The sequence below is a fragment of the Numida meleagris genome, chromosome 6, assembly GCF_002078875.1.
Source record: "Numida meleagris isolate 19003 breed g44 Domestic line chromosome 6, NumMel1.0, whole genome shotgun sequence".
Lineage (NCBI taxonomy): Eukaryota > Metazoa > Chordata > Aves > Galliformes > Numididae > Numida > Numida meleagris.
The window spans coordinates 27,494,377-27,515,293 of record NC_034414.1 but is presented as its reverse complement, the minus strand read 5'-3'; the positions used below and the strand labels follow the sequence as shown (position 1 = coordinate 27,515,293).

Genomic DNA, 20,917 nt, shown 5'->3' with positions numbered 1-20,917 from the left:
CCCAGCCAGAAGCTGCCATGCTCAGATGGGACAATTTCAAAGTATTGCATGAAAGCTTCTTTTCTTACAATTCTGCCTTTTGGGAAACAACTTACGAATAGTTAAATGGCATTTCAGTGGTCCTTTGCAAAGGATGGTCCTGCTGAGGAGGAAACAGACCTGTCTACTGCAGAGGGATTGGAAGAGCAGTGGTTGTTTTTCCCTGCCCTTAGCCTTTTGTTATGCAATTGTACTGTTGAAATAATGTGCATTTTCTGTGGATTGGTTATGTATCATGTTCTAAAACATTCGTCTCTTAAAATTAGAATATTTTTAATTATAGTTGTTACAAAACAAGTCAAAGTCTACGCAGCTCTGTCTGTTTCATTGGTTGGGCCGGAGTAGAATTATACTTGAAAGAAAGCAATGTAAAGTATTTTGTGACAAAATTACAAACAACTGGTTTTCCCTGCATTGATGAAACATAGCTTCTCATCTTATGTGCTCCTAGAACAGAGTATACTCATTGTGTTAGAATGAATTTTTAGAGTTAGTGTCCTGATTGTATCTATCCAATACCTGAAGGTAGAGGAATTTCTACTGTGCAGCAGGGACTTTAACCCTTTACTTCTCTTCTTCCTTTGCCATAATTCTGAAATAAACCTACGTGTTTGGGACTTTTTTATTGTTATTTTTTCTGTAGTCTGAAAGCCACTACTCCAGCCATTCCAGCAGCAATACTCTCTCCAGCAATGCCTCCAGTGCTCACAGTGATGAGAAATGGTACGACAGTGGAGAGCGCACTGAATCAGAGCTGAACAGCTACAACTATCTTCAGGGGACTTCAGCTGATAGTGGCATAGATACCACTTCCTACGGACCTAGCCATGGCAGCACTGCCTCGCTGGGAGCAGCAACATCTCCCCGGACAGGGCTAACGAAGGAAAAAGTGACACCGCTGTGGCACAGCTCCAGTGAAGTGGTCTCCATTGCAGACAGGACATTAGAAAAAGAGAGCCACATTGACCGAAAGGCTGAGTCTTCACTGAGTCTGGATATTCACAGCAAGAGCCAGCCAGCCTCCAATCCTCTAACAAGGGAGAACAGTGCTTATAGTCTTAGTGATGCTGTCTCACATACAAGGTAATTTTCACTTCTTATGAGATTGACACCTCCACATTCATTTTCCCATTCTTATTCGCTAGCCTGACAAAAGTGAGAAGCTGTTGAGGCTTCTATTTGACCAGTCTATTGACCAGTGTTCTGAGAGATGTTACTGTGCAGAATGCTTATAATTTAAGACCACTTTTAGTCTTTGTGTCTGCTGCTTCATCTAACACTAAGAAATGTCTTTGACAACATATTCCATACTACTGCTATTAAGACAGATGTGTGCCTGATGTGTTTGTAAGGAACATTTTGCAAGCACTGCAGTTAGTATACAAATTAGATCAGTCCCTTTTAGTAATGCACAATTTATTATGAATTTCTTTTTTAGTCTTGCAAGTATGTTTTTCAGATGTCGTCTTTTTTAATAAATCCTTTTGTTTAGAATTCTGCTTGTAGTCATTATGATCAATACTGAGAGCAAGTTGCTTGAGAGTGCTGGCGTATAGATTTTAATCTCATTCTGAAGCAAGCTGTGGATATAACTGTCACATTCCCTCTTTCCATCAGTTTTGCAGTTTGTAAAATTGGATATACCAAGTACATGTATAAAGCACTCAAACAGCTTAGATGGAAGATACCCACTTTACAAGTTCATTGGAGCTGCTAGAGGCAGACAGTATTTAAAATCATTTTTCTAGCCCATTTCCAAAAAAATATTCAGTGTGCATTTTGAAAAATACTTGGTATTGTACTAACAAAAAAAGAAACAGCTTTTTTTAGAAAGTTGTATGGCCATAAAAATCTGTTGCTCCTACAGAGACTGGCTATTGCATTTTTATTCTTAAGGATGGAAGCCTGAAGCAGTATTTGCTATTCATTTTGAGCAAACCTACATTTAGGCAAGAGTAGATGTTTATCAGACAGTTTAACAGTTCCTCATACACTAGCTGCAAATGGAGGTTGTCATAGAGACTGCAGTGTAATGAACTGTCTCCATGTACTTTGTCATGGTGATTCTTGCTAGTCATCTATTAATGGTGGTCCCACTCTGGTTTTCTGTCTCTTTTTGGTTGGCTGTTTCTGGCACTAAAGCTCGTGTTATTCCATCCAAGTCTTTGAGACCGGTGTTTCCAGTACCTACACATGCATATGAAGGACTTCAGCAAATCTTTAGAAAACACTATGGAAAGCAGTTTACTTAGAATTTAGGCAACTTACCACTTGCCCTTGGAAGTAAAAGTCTGTGGTGGTTATCTACAGTGTTATAACTTTTATTTTTAAGACATGCATGTTTATATGTATTTCTTCTTGTTCATTAGAATTTATCAAATGCCCTGAAGTACTTGTCTGAATGTAACTAGCAGCAGCATTACACGTCTTCACCCTTCCAGCTCTTACCTTTATCTTTGCAAAACATGGTATTTTCTCGGGTTGGTTTAGTTTAATCTAATTGGTGTTTCTGTAATGACACTGAAATGGTCTTCTGCATATTTTTTTCATGCTAAATAAAATGGCATTTCTTGTTCATTTAAAAATCAGCAGCTCTTCACAAAGAAGAGAGGTTGTAGCAATTTGTAGACTACATGGAACATGATACCCATGCTACAAGTACTGCATCCATATTGTTTATTCTGGTGGAGACAAGGACAGACTGACATGACAATGAAAAAATGTGTTTGATGCCTCACAATAAAACAAAGGCACAGTCTGGACTGACCAGCTTCTATTTTATTTCTCATGGTGTCCTCTGTTGGTGGTTACGCACTGAACAGCAGAGCTGATCTGATGAGACCCTGGGTCCAGCTGTTAGCTGGCTGACCCAGGTGAATGGGCTGCAAGGGCATGGCAAAGAGCAGGCAGGGGCTTGTTAACCTTGCACTTCCAAGTGTAACTACTGCTGCCTGCTTCAAGGAGAAGGAGAGCGAAGGATGATCCTGAGAAAGCTGCTTTTTGTGAAAAATGAACAGCTTAATTGTTGTGTTTCTCTGTCAGTTTCTAAATCATTTATCCTTTGCTGCTTCTCACCCTTCACCTTTTGCCTCGTTTGTGCCAGAACACCTGTGACATCTTTAGAGTTGGGTTTCTGAGCAAGAAGAATAGGAATTTGGCCCTAAAAAGAACTCACTGACAAAAGAAAAGAAAATAGCCAGAAATTAGAGTGTTTGTGTCTGTAGAAGACAGGAGCAACAATTAGTGTTATGATCATTTGGTGGTTCGTAAAAGAACTTGTACCTGAGAATTGGCGGCAAAATGTAAATTATAGTGATTAACTTTTACAGCAGAGCTTTTGGCTAGGCTTTTACTTCTCCACCCCCATTCTCAAACTCCTTCCTGATGATTGTGCAGATTTCTCATAGCATCCCAGGAGAACTACATTATGTAGGCCAGTAATTATACAGAATCATTATAGCTGAATGTCATTAAATGAAGCCATATGCGCTGATGGCATTAATTCCCTAGGAAAAAATAAATAAACTTTCATTTCCATCTAAACTATGTGGTTTCTTACATTCGTTTTAGCAAAACTAGAATTATGGATATTTCTAATTCAATATATTTTAATGACAATATTTTTAATATACTTCGTCTAAAATGATTAAATAATATTTTACTTTTATGAAAGACTCAAGTGAAATTCTTGCAGATTGTCATGCGGTATCTGAATTTTTCTTTAACTTAATCCTTCCTGTGTCAGTACTCCAGCTGAGAAGTGAGGGACCACCAGTGGAAAAAGGCTCTCTTCTCTCTGTCCTGGGACCGAGGACTGAATTCCTTCCAGATCTAAGCAAGCTGGTCCAGGTGTCTGTTACAGTATTCATGCTTCCTGCTGTCAAGTGCTATATAACTCATCATCACTACCACAGAGCTTCAGCTCCACTTTATTCTAGGATTTATCCAAAGCCTTTTGCTCTCCAAAAATGCTCACAGTTAACGAGTGTATCTCTTTCTGTCAGTATGCTATTGACTTGCCTTTGTTTACATGTAGGAAGAAAACTTCAGGCATTTCCACAGTCCTGTGTATAGTTCCTGAAGCTATATATCCTCCCAGAATATTATATTGGAAAACTACAGCTCAAAATATTCATCTCACTTTAAAGAAAAGTATATTAAAAACTATATGCTAATTTTCTTGCTCATCCGCCAGACTGCTCTTAGCATGTATTATACATGACACATATTATATTAAATATTTAAACAATAGTACTTGCAGTATTCAGTATTTGTATACAGTATGATATATAATAAAATATAATCATAAATATATGCACGTACATTTTAGATACACATTTAATGTAGAACATATTGAACATCATTTTTTGCCTTCTTTGCATAGTAATATTAAGGGTCAGCACTACCAACTTGTTATTAATTTTTATCAAGATTTTTTTCTCGCAAATAACATTTCCTTGAGATTGACCCAGTAGGATTAAAGTATTCTGAAGTGTAATCAGAACTTCTTTTCCTATGCTGAGGCAAAAGACTTCTCCAATTCTGGAATGTCTTTAGAAGGGGATAAGCATTAAAAATTAAAAAAAAAAAAAAAAAAGTCTTTAAAGATGTACATCTTCCACAAATCGTGCTGTTTAATTTTGCAGTGGTGATGCCTCGCAGATGGGCTGTTTTGCTCAGCATATGTAGGATTCTCTTTTCAGTACTGAAAACAGAAAAGGGAAGGAGGAATGAAGAGAAATTTACTGCTTCCCTCTCTAGCTCCTATTTTTCCCTGATTTCTTGCTATAAATTGTTTACTTACATGTGTTATAAATAAAGGCTGTGATGTGCAGCAACTGAATATATGGGCTTGACAGACAGAAATATTTCTTACTTTGCTTTCCCAATCTGCCATTTTTTGTAAAGATCTTTCAAAGGTACAGATGAGAGGAAAAAATGAAAGTAAAACAAAGTCTGTATTATCATCTGATTTGTGTACGTATGAGGAGATGGATCTCTCCTCTAACATGACTGCACTGCCATCCTCATGTACATGGGGTGCGTACGTGGGCTGCAGCAGGCAGTGCTGTTTGAGGAGGGAGGCCTGCCATCGCCCCTTGCTGAATCCACAGCACTTAGCTGTTGGGACTTCGCTTCAGCCACCTGAAAGTGAATGATACAGTTGAAGGTGACTTCAGATGCCATCTGTTGTCAGTAGAGAGAAGAAAAACTGGAAAGCATAATTCTCCCTGGCTGAGACACCTGATTGAAGGTGAGGAGAGTCACCTGCAAGGGTATTTCCCTCTGCAGTGGCTACAGCAGGAGCCAGACAATTTGCATAGATTTAGATAACTCATTTCTGTAAGACTGAATGCAAGTGAGATTATTTTTCCAGGTGGCAAGATAAATTTAACTTCAGATATTTTCTCTGTTTCATTAACAGACAGAGAGATGAGAATGGATTGTTTTATCATGATACGGAAACAGCACTGAAGAATCTTCTGTTAAGCTAAGAATGAGGAAATTGCTCAGTGACTTTGTTCAGCCTCCCAGCTAACATTTTATTTCTCAATCAGAAACTGTTCTTTACCACAGGGCCATCTGTTTCAAATTCCTTCCTTGCAGTGTTGGATACAGGGATGAAAATGTGACTAAGTTGTGGGGAGAACTGATGGAAAACTGATTTCTACGTACTTAATGCTATTTCAGTAGTAAGGCTGTATACAAAGCTTTGCTCTATCACTAGAAATGCCTGACCTTTTAAGGTTGTTGAAGTACATATTGTCTTAAGCACTGGCGCCCCTGATATTGTGCAAATTGCATGAGGTTTTAATATCACCATAGCTGAAGAATAGGTCCTATTTAAAGCCCCCCCACCATCATCACCTTCTTCTAGAGATAAGTTGCAGTTAGTCACCCTGACTCTTCTGGCTAGACAAATTGTGGCATATGCCAACTTAGCAATTTTACTAAGGTTTTTTTTTTTTTTTTCAAACAGTAACTGCTTTTCAGGCAAAATCCAGGAAGCTCTCTTTTGAAAGAAAGATGGATTTCTTCTGTGGCTTGTTATGGAGTCTCAAAGGAGGACATTCCCTGTTGCTTAACTTCCTTCACAATACGTTTTGTTCCATTTGTTCCACAGTCAGGAATTCCAGCAAGAAGTTGGACTTGGGTTCTTTTATAAAATTCAGTTAGAATCTCATGTATTACTTTAAAGCTGCTAATCATGGTGAACTTTAGGTTTCCTATTTGTAAAGGAGGGAGAGGAGAGGGTTGATATGTTGTGTCCTTAGAGGTAACAAAATTTTTCATGACTGTATGAGATGATTTCAATAAAACGTTGGTAGAAGACCCTTAGGAAGACTGAACTGATTTTGCTTCTTTACTTACTATTGATAAGTGCAACATTATGTGCTCCAAATTTTTCTTTACAAATGCATATATGCACAGTAGAGGCAAATTTTGTCTTTATGTTTCTCTCCCAGTACCATGAGCTCACGACACTCTGCCAGCCCGGTTGTTTTCACCAGTGCCAGAAGCTCACCTAAAGAAGAGCTTCATTCTGCTACTTCTCCCCAGCTCGCACCTTCTTTCTCCTCCTCCTCTTCCTCCTCATCTGGTCCTAGGACTTTCTACCCTCGCCAGGGTGCTACTAGCAAGTATCTGATCGGATGGAAAAAGCCCGAAGGGACGATAAACTCGGTGGGGTTTATGGATACAAGAAAGTAAGAATGATTTTTAGTTCTCTTCCTTGGTTATTGGCTTTAATTGTAAAGAAGCATTAAAATCTGTGACATTTTTCTGTATAAAAAAGCTCAAGGCTATTTAATAGAATGCTTATTCTAGAGTAGAACTTAGTCTCATAATGATTTCTGTGGCTGGATTTAAATATTTGATAGTTAGCTAATCTTATTCCATGATAACATGCTTTTATAAATTATTATTTTTGCAGTGCAGTATGGATATCACTTCTATTAAAGCTTATCTTTCCTTGGGACTTCTTAAAGGAGACTCAAAGTGTTATTTCAGCATATATTAAAAATCGTCTTAAGATAGAGGCTGAGTTCTTTCTTAAGCCTCTCACTCATGTAGTAATACTGTGCATGGTATATATTAGCTCTGTGGCTCTCCATGTTGCCTTGTCTAGGTTGCTCCCAGCATCCTGTCTAACTGGCTTAAAGCAGTGTTAAAATTCAGCCTGCTCTTTGGAACAGAAATAGAGAGACAACTTTCTAGTGAAAATACTGTTCTTTTAAGTCTAATATGACTTTGAAAGCAAGTGGTTCAGAAAGCCCATTTCAAAATAATTTGCTTATCCTTTCTTGACTTTTACTGAGTCAACACAGAATTCCAAGATGATGCCAGTAACTGACTATCATAAGGAGATGGTGGAACTTTGTGAAGACTGCAGTAAAAGGAGTTAAAAGTTTAAAGGAACTTGCTGATATGTTGCTCTTGTGCTGTTTTAAGAAATATACTCTTTTTAGTTTTGTGCAGAATATGGATTATTTTAGCAGATTCAGTCCCTTATTGAGAAAATGTATTAAAATAACCTCAATGTATGTTGGTAATTCATTGCTTCAACAGGTATTCATTAAGATGAGGCTCTTCTGTATTAGGGAAACTCCTTTTCTCTTTCGTGCCCCCTACCTGTGTTCTTTCCTCTAAAATTTTGAGGATGCAATAATTCTTGTTTCATTCATGCCTCCTGCCCCAGGGCTTTGAGACCTGAATTTGTCTGTTCCATTTCATTTAAGACGTCACCAGAGTGATGGCACCGAAATGGCCCATGCTCGGCTGCGTGCATCAGCAAGAGATCTACGAGCATCCCCGAAACGAGCATCGAAGTCCACTGTTGAAGAAGACCTGAAGAAGTTGATAGATCTTGATAGTCCAACACCTGAATCCCAAAAGAATTTTAAGGTATGTTGGAGAGTCTTGCTATCTCATGTCACAGCTGAGCGAAATCTAAGAATACCTTAAGAGCAATGCACACGTCCTATTTTGATCCAAGTCGTAGTTCTGTTGACACAAAACAGAAATGTGTAAAGCTGTACTTCAGAGGGATTTGATGAGGAAATTCATCGCTTCCCAGGCACATCACTGATACAGCTAAAGGTGTCGCAGTTTGGAAATGGCTGAAGGCTGTGAAGCTCCTAGATATCTGTGTAGAAAATGCTGAGTGCCTTCAAATAAGCAGAAACAGAAGTGTTTATTTTTGCAGAGCTTACTCAGTACTTTGCATTATTGGCCTCTGAGTTTCTCAGATATGATCTCTCCCGTTCTCACCCGTAATAAGAAAATGAAACACAAGACATTGTCTGAATTATCATTGACAGAAAGCCATCTGTTTGTTATAGACTGTTCTTGCTAGAAGAAAAAAGTTTAGAGAATAGTTGCGTTCTTCCAGTCACTGCTATACTACTACGACTGTGTGCTTAATTGCAAAGAACATTTAGGACTGCTGTCATGTGAGAAATCTTGTAATGTTGTCTTGTGCATTTGAATTTCTCTTCTTTGATTGCAGCACTAGACTGTGACTTGTTGACAGTATTGAAACTCCTTGAAATGTGTGTGCTTTCCCACTTCTCTACTCCTGTTCCTTAAAAAGGACCAAGAATGCTCCCTAAACCTAAGCAAATATTTATACAGAATAGTTGCAAACATTTCCTGAGGTATTTGGTATTTGTGTATAATAACCATAAAGTGTATATATTAATTTTAAGAATCCATCATTTTGAAGAGAATGTCTCGATTTCTACAGTTTCCATATATATACCGTCAGCACATCACAGCTCACTTGCCACCTACCCCAGATGGTTTCCACAGTAACTATGCAGAAGAGAGAACTTGCAACTTCTTTCTCTGCTTGCAAAAGCCCAAAGTGTCTTACTAAAACTTAAGTGCTAAGTTCCATATACATACTACTTCAGATGTTTCAATTGGGGTGGGAAAGCTTAAGGTGAGATAGCTTTCTCTTAGATTTGTGATAGTTCTACGTGTTCAGTGAGCCACAGGCAAGCAAAATCATCTTCTGTTAATCATTTTTGAGCAAGGGGATTATTGTCGTTCCAAGAAATTCCATTCTGTTCAAAGAGGTGACCTGAAGACTATAAAAAGTACATTCCAAAGTTTGTTATTTTTCTGCTTTGGGTTGAATGAATCCATTCTTACCTTAATTTTAATTTCTTCATGACAGTAACAAATATGTTAACTGAGGTTATGTTTCTGATAAACTTCAGCAAATTACCAACACTGTCACACCAATCAATTTAATCTTCTGCATTTAAAATGTAACTGTCAATTCTGCCCACTACAGGATTTATATTTCATCTTAAAGAAAAATTGTTGCTCTGACTACATGAAAAAAAAGTTGACAGTTGGGGGAAAAAAAAAGAAAAAAAAAAAGGAAAACTATGATAATTTCTCTCATGTCTTCCACTGCACAGGGACCAAAAACCTTCCTCCTTTCTGCTGACTGCTTTGTATTCTAGTAGAATTTGTTCTAGGCTATGATTTTGGGTGGTTTTACTATCTTCCCACTCTTCGTCATCTCCTTGCATTCTCCTAATGCATTGTGTCTTCTCAGACAAGTCACCCTTCTTTGTCCTCTTTCCAAGACAAATCCTGACCATATTATCTCTGACTTCTGACTCCTTCAGTTGTTTACTTTTCATCTTAAGGTCTGGTATTAATGGGTGGTTCCAGCTCATATTTCTGTGGTGGCGTTTGTATTCCTTAGCAGTAAGTGAACTATAGGACCGTCAAATGAAATGTTTGATTTAACAACTCTTTCTATTCATTTGCCACTTCAGGGCAAATGCTGGGAGTTTTTAGCAGATCATAACATGAACCTGCTGATCGAGCTTTTAAATTTCAGATGAAAAAAGCAACTTGATCCTCAGCATAATGCAATGACCAGAAGTTGTCATTTTTGTAGCATTAACTGTATATGCAAGGTTCATAATGTTGTGGCCATGAGTTCCCTCCTAAAGGAGGCAATGCAGAATGGAGAAGTTTACATAACAGAGCTGGCATGGGATGTGACTTTTCTTTCCTTCCTTGTCTTTCCCAATAGCAAGTTCTTGAAAGTAATCTTAGTTATTTCTGATCCTCAATCCACAAAAAGCAAAACCTGCAACAGGCTTCCAATATTAAAATTTGGAATGTTTTGACCAAAAAAAAAGTCTGGCAGATCGTCTTTCACTGTACAGTACCAGTAGTACTTTCTCCATGTTCTCCCACCTTGTAGTGTGGGTTTTTGATCACAGGAATAGAGTACCGTCTGTCTAATATTTTTTTCCCTTTTTCTGAGGAGAGAAATGTTTTTCTGTGCAGATGAGTAATGCTTTATAATGTTTAATCACACTTTCCAGAAATTGAATTCTTTCCTGTCTTGTTCAAACGTGTTTACAGAGCAGATGAGGGTGGCAAGGTCTTTTTCTTGTGTTGCCTTCTCTCCATGAAAGCCTTTGGACCAAATTTCAACCAAACCATAAAAAATGTTGTGTCTCAGAGATGGTTATATTGCCACAGGTTTCATGAACGTTTGTGGCTGGTAGAGTAGAAAGTTGGTGTCTGGGCTTTTGGGAATGGTATGCATTGTGTGAAAGCAGCTCACTAGCAGTGGCCAATGAGCATGTAGCTCCAGGCTAACCACAGCATTGCTTCTGTGTGTGCCAAGCTTGGAGGAAGCTAGGATTATGAAGAGGGTGAGACACAAGTTCTCTCACTAATGGGACAACTCATTTAATTTTCTTTCAAGTCATTCTAAAGAACTGAAGTGGTAGTGTTGTTCCTAGTTGTTCAGTAAAATGAGACTTTTAATTAGTTGGCGTTTGTTTGTGCTCTATGTGTGGGGAGGCAGCCTCCCCAGGTATGAGGAGAGCTCTATTTTATGCAGCATTTGGTTTGTTTCTGTAAACATAATCTCCACTACATGAGAGCTCTAGAATTTATGAGGGAGGCTGATATTTGCTCCTTAGTCGAAGCTGAAAGAATACTTAAAAGCAGAATTGTAAGATGGACTGAAAAAGACCTAATTTGTTAGCTAGTTACAATCTCCATCAAAGCAGATTCCTTTAATTCATTTTCCCCATCCACTCTGGGGAAAAAAAATATTATACTAACATTTGCTTTCTCATTCAAATAAAAAGTTTTAAGAAATCACTTCAGCGTACATTTCAAAAGTTTCTGTATTGATTTTTTTATTCCTTTTTATTTCTTCTTTTTTATGAATGTATAGTCACACACTCTGTCCTGTCAGTCTCCCTTTCCCAGCACTCCTACCACAAGGCGTGCCTTGCAAAGGACTTTGTCAGATGAGAGTATTTACAGTGGTCAAAGAGACCACTTCTTTGCCTCACGGGCCTCACTCTTGGACCAAGCCATGCCAAATGATGTCCTGTTCACCAGCACATACCCTTCTCTCCCAAAATCGCTGCCGTTACGGAGACCATCGTATACTTTGGGAATGAAATCGCTACATGGTAAGTGTTTCTGGCTTTCCTATTTTCAAAGGAATCTATCATAATTATGTTAAGGCAAAGTTGTTTGTTACAGCAGATAGTACTTCCATCTTGATTTTGCTGAAATGAAGAGTCAAATCACCTGCCTGAAAATATAAAATAGATGGGGAATTTTTTTCCTTCAGTGGGTATGAGGTTGCATGACTGGTCATGCATTTACCTTCTGGAAGGAGCACAATAATTGCCTCATCAGCTGTAAACTTTCACCATTTTCTTCAGAGTCATCAGGATGAGTTGGGCCAATGGGCAAATAACAAATGCCTAGTTGTCTCTCGGTGACAACTTCGGGTGGCAGTTACTTTAGCATGGGATCGTGGGAAGAAAATGCTATTAGGGAAATAATGGTATGAAAGTGTATAAATGTGGTGGACTTCTGAATGTATGACTACACTAAAAACAGCTTTTATTATGCCAGCAATTTTTCAGTTCGCTCACTTGCCTATTCATTGTACAGGACTTGAGTTACTTAACTTCGGTCACATTAGCAGTTCTACAAGGGAGAGTTACTTGTTAAACTGTTGTCAAGAAGGCACTCAGTTTCTCCCATTAGTCTACTGAAAAGTCCCAATAAGTTTTTGTGATAAGCTGTGTTACTGTATGTGAATTTCTCAGCTGGTGAGAAAGGGAAATTCACAGATTCTTGCTGTATCTTAGAACTAAATGTGTACTAAGCATGTTTTCAAAAAAAAAAAAAAGCTAGATCCCACAGTGTGGGATTCTGCAGTATTTTCTAAAGGAGAACTTTTCTGATTCATTCATGTTTTAATGTTTCAATGCAAGACTGTCAATAAATTCAACTCATTACAGTAGGCACTAAGCACTGTCTGTACTGGGATACTTAGGATACATTTTATGTTGAAGAGTGCTGAAGAAATCTATTTTAAATATCTTTCATCTGTCTGTGGTGACCAGACATCACTTTTCAGTGTTGAACCTGACATTTTCTTGAGTTGTCGTTTCTGTATAGTGTGTTAGGGAGCCAAACTCTCTTCAGTTCTTCTTTTTATATATGCTAAAATAACTTTGTGGACTTGGTTACATGTATAACTGACTGATGGACTTGGCTTCTGAGGGTTTGGGGTCAGAAGATTAATGATGCCATCTGAGTAGAAGAGGAAGGCAGCATGTGGACTCCTTTCATTCAGATGCCAGTATTTTCTAAACTGAAAAACCTTCTCTCACTGTCATGTTCTTGTCCACAGCAGAATGATTACTCCTTCTAGCACATAATCTTTATACACTTGCCAACAAAATAAGACTTTGCATTTTCTGTAAAATGTAGGCCAGCATAATAAAAGGACTGGCTGCTTGAGTGACACCTGAATTGTCTTTCCTTCCTCCTCCCCAGCTGCCTTTGCTCGGAGGAGGATTAAGTAGAACTGGATATTTAATACCTCAAGCATTTGTTGGCTTCAAGTTCTTCAGAGTTCTTTTAATTCAGAGATCTCAATAACAAAGAACTGCCACTCCAGAGCACCTTCATTTGGTTTGAAGAGGGGAAAACTTTAAGCTAAAAGTAGTTTTATTTACTCATCTGTCTTAATTAACAACCAACTGACACTTTTAAAACAATTAATTTTTCAAATGGTTAGTTCTATTACTTCTAATTCTGTTCATCTTTTCACTGGTTGTAAACATTTCTATGTTAAGAACTTAGCGAATATTTGTCCTCTTCTGGGGAGTCAATACAAGAATCTTCAGTGTTGCCACTGAGCTAACCTCAAGTTTATGAAAAGTATACACAAAAAAATCCAAAGTTTTTGAGCAAAGAGCAACTGCAGTGTTGCTTTTCTAGTCATTGTTTCCCAGGCAGCAATGTTACTTAAAGCTGTTAGAAAGTTCTGAAAGTTATTGAAATTGTATAGTTATTAGAATATTCTTTAAAAAGGCAAAAATAAGCAATACAACTAATTGTGTTTATCTTCTGGTGGGTCTATGCCCTGCCCACTGGGCTGTCTTCCTGTTCACAGTGCCTAGATTTACCTTGCCTTGGTCCAAACTGATTCTTAAGCATACCTTTCCTCTCTGCAACTTCCTCCTATGTGCGTAGTCCATCTACTCACCACTACGTTCTCTACTTCTCCTAATGCTGCCTCAAATTTATCACAACTTCCTTTATGCTTCACCAAGCACAGGGCATGAGGAAGCAGGTTGTTACTGCTTCTGAGCTTACATGTGTGCTTACTGACCAGACATTGCGTGCTTATTGATTCACTGGCCAGCAAATAGAAATATAACAGATAATTGCTCAATTCACGGTTTGTTGTTTCCCTTATTAGTGGCGATAATTTAAATATTTCACTTTGCTAGGCAACAGATTGCACAAAAATTACAGGAACTTTATTTCTCTATATCCTTTTTCAAGCTTGCCACTGTTAATATTTTTTTTTCCCATAGCAGGCCATATACCAGCTCATGGATGGGCTTGGGTATTTTTCGGAGTTCTCTTGTTCTGAGATTCTTGGTTTGTCTAAGTCTGCTCCTACTGGCTTACAGTATTTGTAAATAGAAGATGAAAAAGGCAAACAACAATCTTGTACTGTTTAGAGAAGCAGATAGGTGCCAGGGAGTAGAGAAGCCCCAGCGAGCTACGGAGCCCTCCATAGTTCCTTCAACTTGTGCAAAGGAATCATTGGGTAGAAGAGTACTGCCCCCACCCCAATACTGGGAGGAGACAGAGGTTGACTTTTTAAGTGGTTAACTGCAAAGATTGAGGCAGATTCAGAAGAAACTTAATGTTCTGGTGAGAGGCACTATCTCAGAAAGTGTAACATGCTCTGGTTAACTGTGGTTGATCAAATGTTCTGCTGAGTTGTTTAGATCCAGAAATTATATTCCCCCCACCCCCCCCGAAATGAAAAAGAGATACTTTAGTATTAGGAAAGGAACTCTGTTTTGGTTTGGGTTTTTTTGGTTGTTTTGATTTTTTTTTTTTTTTTTTTTTTTTTTACTATTATTATTATTATTTTTTCCAACTGGGATAAACTGCCACCTTTGTTCCTGCCCAGCCCTTCTCACAGATATCCAGGAGCAAAGACGGCAGCCCATGCCAGACCCCGGTCTTATGCCATTGCCTGACTCTGCCTCTGATCTGGACTGGTCAAACCTGGTAGATGCTGCCAAAGCCTTTGAAGGTAAATTTTCAAAATGTAATACTTAAAGTTGATTCTTCTCTGTGCTTCATAAAGGACTGGTTTTTGGGGGGGGGTTGACCCTTAATTTCATTGGTTTTATTAGTGTGAGCCTTAAGCTCTTTTAAAACAGAAACTCAAGTCTTAACAGCCTAGAACTTTGTTTGCATGTATGAAGTGGCATTTCTTCATTCTGAATTCCTTCTGTGCTACACTTTGGCCAAACATCTGTGAAATTGGCCATTTTTCACGTCATGTAAAGCAGTTGCAGACATAACAGCTAAGAAAAACATTTGTCACAAGTGTAAAGTTGAGTCAAAGAGCAGAGGGAAGAAGCATATGAACACATTAATGATTGTTTGCTTATTGCATGAGCAAGAAGTTTCTACAGTGCAGCTGAAGCACACTTCCCAAGGTAATTTAGGAAATGTGCCTTGTTGACGTATAGTTTTCCATTGCCCTTCTGTATGCCTCTGCGTACTCCAAATACATAGACTTCCACGTAAGTGTCATTTCATCCTATAGCACTTTCCATCTCCTTGACACTTAGCAAAATGAAGAGAACTGTAAGCTGCCTAGATGTATTTGAATTTAAAGTGAAATACTCTTCTGCCCAAAGGGAGTTTGTCTTACAGTTGTTATAATCCAGTGGAAAGTTCTTCTAGGTGCATTAAACAGAAGCACCTTTTGCTAATCTCTGCACAAATGCTGACCCACCTTGATGAAGGTGTTTTCACTGATTGTGAATCTTTGGAACATTACTCTGCATGGCTGGAGAAAGCTGTGGAGTGACTTCCTTTCTTGTCTGTTCTCTGGTAGCAGTCAGACACACCATTAAAGTAGTGCACATGTAAGTTAACATTGAAGACATGGTTTGTGCTCTGCTCTGTTGTCGTGTTCGCCACAACATAGGGATGAAACTCAAGTTTTAATACACTGCACTGTGGCCAGCAGTTTCTGTTCAAAAGATTTCCTTTCTTAATATCTCCTTAGATTTCAGTGTCCTCAACAACCTGAATTCCTCATTTCTGTAGACCTCAGACTCGCTTGCATTTCTTTTTAGAAGCGTGAGCAAAGTCAGAGTGGTGAAGGTAACAGACTGACACTCGGAACAGTAAGAGCTAGGGTAGCATGTTTGTTGGCAACCTTATCTTAACCACTGTAAAAACATATTCAGGATTTGACATGGAGAGGGAGCAGCTATCTGTTGTGCATATAATCTTAGTCCATAGTCTCTGCTAGGTGCCAGCAAGGACTGACAAGCACTAGCCAGCCCTGTGCACTCTCTTCTGCATGGATGATGTCTTCAGCACAAGCCCCTAGAGTTGTAACTAGCGATACCTGCAACCAGCTGAAACAAAATCTGCTTGGATTCCTGCAACCTGTCAAAGGAAAAAAGAAAGGAACAAGAATAATTGCATCAAATAGCAATGCCTGTTAATATTAGCCCTGGTGAAAGCACACTAAAAAATTTGCCAAGCAGAAAAAAAAAATCTCTGTTTCCAGCGAGAGATCAACAGCTGGTGAGGGAGAGAGGTGTTAATTTATTAAGCTAAAAAGTGTTCACATTTCTGTTTGTGCTAGGAAACTCCAGGGGCAGGGCCAGTCACTGACTGCAGTTGCACCACATGGTAGTGATTTAGAGATGTGTTAAAACATCGTGAGGGAGCAGTTATAGGACAAAAAAATGTACGGATACAAGGCAGAAAAGAGATTTCACATTTCAGTTTGAAAAGATTTTATAATAAGGCAAAGGAAAAAAAAAAAAAACCTGGTTCTGAAAAATGACCCTGGTCTGTTTATTTCCCACATATAAGTTATGCAGAGTGAGCATTTCTTTCGTCGAGATAGAGATCATTTGTGGAGTGCAGCAAAGTAAATACAGGTATTGAATCAGCAGGCAGTGCCATGTAGGTATACCCAGGAGGTTCTGCACAGAGGTTGTTGTTCCAGCTTGATTTCTTGCCTCTACTGGAAGTGTACCCATATGGATGCTGCAGGTGCCACTGGGGCATCTACTTTGCACTCTGTGGCTTCTCCCTTACCTGAGCAGTTATTAGCCTGAAGGTGATACATGATCTACATGAGCATGCACTACTCTACCAGTTCTAGGACACACTTGTTGAATCCAATACAGTGGTAGAGCTAGTACAAACACTAGCCAAGCAGCTTGCTTCTGTCAAATTGATGTCGGTATATCATATTGTGGTCTTGAGACAGGCTTCTTGGATTGCCTTGAGATCTTGCAATGTATCTGTTGCATGATGCTTGAACAAATCATCATGACTGGTGCTACTGTCGTTCTCTGCATGTCTGTCTTTTCAGTTCAGCGAGCTTCATTCTTTGCTGTTGCGGATGAAAACCACAGGCCTGTGAGCGCTGCCTCCAGTGGTGATCAGGCTGAGGACCAGCTTACTGCACAGATAAAGCCTTATACAGGGTAAGCAAGCATACCACATAAACTGAGGGAAAGAGTAAAAATACCTTTGTCTGGAAGCTATTTCTAGCCTTCTTGGAACTCTTTACAAGTTCTCATGGTGCTGGAAAGTGAAAACAGAAGAATTGTAAGTACAGCTGAACCTTTGTGCAGGTTCCTTCTTGCCTGAGGTGTGTGTGTGTGAGGTTGTCCGTAGCTGTGGTAATTCAAGGCGGGTGTAATGAACAGAAATAGAGATAAACCATGTGATGGGATGGCAGCACTTAATCATGGGTTAAGTTTGTTCCCCTAGATAATGTGCTGCACATGTTCCATGCACTGTGTTAAGTACTTTTTCTTGGTTTTGTGAATTCATAGCGTAACTGAGTACACACACACAGCAACTTGGTATGGACAAGGCTGTTAGATACCCTATGTGAAGACAGTAAAAATCTGTAAACACTTATTCTTGTTTCCTACTTCCAACAGTAAAGAATCTCCTCCAACTCTTGCCTCTAAAGTGGACCAACTTGAAGGTTTGCTGAAGATGCTGCAAGAGGATTTAAGGAAGGTACATTTCTGAACTACAGAAAATCTGTAAGACATACATTTGGTTCTGATAGGTGATACTAATTACTCTGTAACTTTGCTTTGTCATGCCCGAGCCTGTGACAGTCTTATCCTTTTGTGAGAAAATGACATTTCTTTACTACTTTTCTCAGGCTGTGCTTCCAATTACACAAGATGAGGGTGCAGTGCCTAAACTGTAGGCATCTGACTCCTCCACTTGAGTTAGGAGAGTGATTCTGAGTACCTACACTCCTAATTCAGGTGACTGTTAGTCCATGTAAATATATACTGCTGTGTAAATGAATCCTGCCAATGCTGAAAAGTGAGAACCATATCATTTCTATTGTGAAAACTTTCAGTGTTGTGTTACTGCCTGCTTGGTCCAAGAAAGTTCTGCTGTGTTCGGGTGAAAAGTCTTTTAGCTAGGGAAGTATCTCCAGACATGTGTCCTACCCTTTATTTAATTAACCATTGGTAGTTCCATATTTTGTTCATACACAAGAGGGCGTGACCGATTTTATTTCACCACCTGGAGAGGCAGCCCTCTGTTATTTGAATTTGTTAATAGAAATACCCTGACAGCTCAAGCAAAAAGTAAGGAATGAAACGTAACAAATCTACCTAAAATATAAGACCATCTATTACTGCACATAAAATTTTTACGCAGTGTGAGACTCATGCTCACTGGGAGATTCCTGCCGCTTCCATCCACTCATGTAGATAGGAAGCATGATCCAGAATTATCACTAAGATCTGTGTTTTTCTTCATGCCCAAGGAAAAAGAGGACAAAGCCAATCTTCAGGCTGAAGTGCAACATTTACGGGAAGACAACTTGCGGTTACAGGAGGAATCCCAGAATGCAACTGAGAAGCTGAAGAAATTCACCGAGTGGGTTTTCAACACAATTGATATGAACTGAGAGCAGTGTATGGGGAAGGAAACTATCTGTAATGAATATTATTCCTGGGACTTAAGCTTTAATGCCACCTTAATCATGACATGTGAAAGTATAGTCAGAGCACTTCCCCGTTCTCCATCCTCCAATAACCCTTTTTTGCATCTCTGCGCGCACTCCGAACAATTGCAGATCAACAATCAATGTCTGCCTTTTGTAGAAAAACAAAGTAAATAATTTTAAAGAGGTAAAATAAAAGTTTAACTGCTAAAATGTGAATGTCTATTTTTTGCACATTGTTTCTTTATCAGTTACGTACAAAGCGATTTGGAGGCTGGATCAGGCTCGCTGCTCCATCTGCCTCTGGTTCCATTATCTCCTTTCTGTCTGTTTCAGGTAATCTGCTTTTCCTTGCAGCTTTGGCAAATATTATGACATCTAGGAAATTAGAAAGAAATGTTTATTTTACTGCTTTTCTTACATTGTTTTCTGAAGTATGCCACAGACAAGGGGATGTAATGCAATGTTTTAGGTGTCTCCTTAGCAATTTGCGCTTGATTGCTAGTGCTACCTTCCCATACGTTACAGAGAGCGTGTGTCTGTAGTGTAGGTACAGTACCAGCATCGCAACATCTGGAGAGAGATGAGAGACCTGAGCCGTGGGTGAGGCATATTATCACACATCTGTTGCATTAGCATTTCTGGTAGCCTTCGTTTCCTGTGGAAGCAACGGCTGCAAGTAACTTTACAAACAGCAAAACGAGGCATGCTGCAGTTTGTTCCGTATCAGGCAGGCTGAAATACCAAGCACTGCTGCTGTACCGCTTAAGGATCATCCCCGACCCTTCCAGGGGAGTCTGTTACTGTCGTATGTGCAGAAGATTTAGGCTGAAGTTGTAAAGAGATTAAGATTTCCTCCTTGCTCCCCAAAATGTTTCCATGAAAATCCACATAAACCGTCTCAGTGCACCAGCCCTCCCGTTTCGTTTCTCCAGACTTCTCAAATCACCCCAGATTTGAGAAATGTTTGCTAAGCTTTTGTTCAATGACATGAGAGGTCTTTCTTTAAATCCTTTGTGACCACAAGCAGAGGAATACGTAAAGGTGAAATTAGAGAAGTATATTTTTCCGAAGTACTGGGATAGGATTGGAGCTCTGAAATCCCCGACTCCCAGTGAAGCTGTCTAGCATGAGATTTCCCAAACTGCCTCATGTCAAGAAAGTTAATTTCATGTTCTTTGAAGGAACAGCCAACTTGCCACAACATATTACCTCTCCAGAAAATACCTTTCAGGTGTAGGCACTGCAGTCTGCACGAGCATCGAGCTGTGCAGCGTGCTGAGAAACCTTTTCTGTTCCCTTCAGAGTATACAGTCACTACCTTAACAAATACTGCCTTGCACAAGGTGCAGCAAATTTGCAGTAAACTTCAAGAGCAATCCTCCCTCCCCTTTAACACATTCTCAAACAGGATAAAATCGTTGGGCATAGGCTTGTCATAGAAACTTCCACGCTCTTTTCAAATCCCCTTTTCATACTCTTTAATCTTGCTCCACACAAGTGCACACTACACTCCAACCTCAAACTTCATTTGCGATGCTAATCCCCATGGAGTTCTTCTCTAATGTTTTGTCATGGAAATGGATCTCTTTGGAACTATTTCTGGAGTGCTTTTGTAAAGGTTTAGAATGTCTTGGGTTTTTTAATGACTTGTATGAAGGAGATTTATATAATGCCTGATATAATTTGTAAATGGGAAATATTGCTAACATCTCTGAGCATCCTGAAGTCTTGCTTTTATTCTCTTTTATTTTTAAGTTTGGGTTTTATTTTATTTCAAAAAATATTTTGGGACTTGGGGCAGACTATTTATTAGAGTTTTGCAACAGAGTTCTTCTTGTATGATGCCACTGAAGGCTACTTGTAAAATTCTGACAATAAAACTCATTTTAAAGGCTCTTCTAAACCATTTTCTTTTGATTTTGTTGGGTTTGTTTAAAAATTTCTAGAGTCCTCATTTCTTCCTGCTTTCTTCTTGTACCTCTTAACTGAGCGCTTGGGGTTGGAAGGGTTTTGTTCTCTGTTTTTTCCTTTTCATCCACTGGAAGGCCTTTACTTGGTACATACATGCACGCTTTGTCTGCTGACGTTTTGCTTATGTTACTGCACAAATTCTTCCCCAATTTGCCCTTGACTGTATGGCCGAGTTTTGTTACCTGTAACAGCTCCCTGATCTTCGCCAGGCTGACAGAATAAAGGATGGCCAGGGTTTGGGGTTTTATTTATCATTTACTACCTCTCAAGATTCTAGCATTCCATTGGAAATGGAAGCCAGTTTAGGTCAAGCCAGCCTGG

General features: G+C 39.1%; 1 protein-coding gene across 4 annotated transcripts in view; it reads left to right on the top strand.

Moving 5' to 3' along the window:
- Positions 1 to 20,528, top strand: part of SIPA1L1 (signal induced proliferation associated 1 like 1) — a 197,080-nt gene extending 176,552 nt beyond the window's left edge. For 2 of the 4 annotated variants that reach the window (XM_021403919.1, XM_021403920.1), the window contains exons 15-18: positions 683 to 1,122; positions 6,507 to 6,746; positions 7,779 to 7,944; positions 11,267 to 12,244. In XM_021403919.1, the coding sequence (XP_021259594.1) occupies positions 683 to 1,122; positions 6,507 to 6,746; positions 7,779 to 7,944; positions 11,267 to 11,554 (1,134 nt within the window). In that variant the 3' untranslated portion in view covers positions 11,555 to 12,244. Of the gene's footprint in view, positions 1 to 682; positions 1,123 to 6,506; positions 6,747 to 7,778; positions 7,945 to 11,266; positions 12,245 to 14,557; positions 14,684 to 17,005; positions 17,121 to 17,585; positions 17,668 to 18,442 lie in introns of those variants that run through there. The other 2 variants (XM_021403922.1, XM_021403921.1) reach the window with 2 other exon arrangements.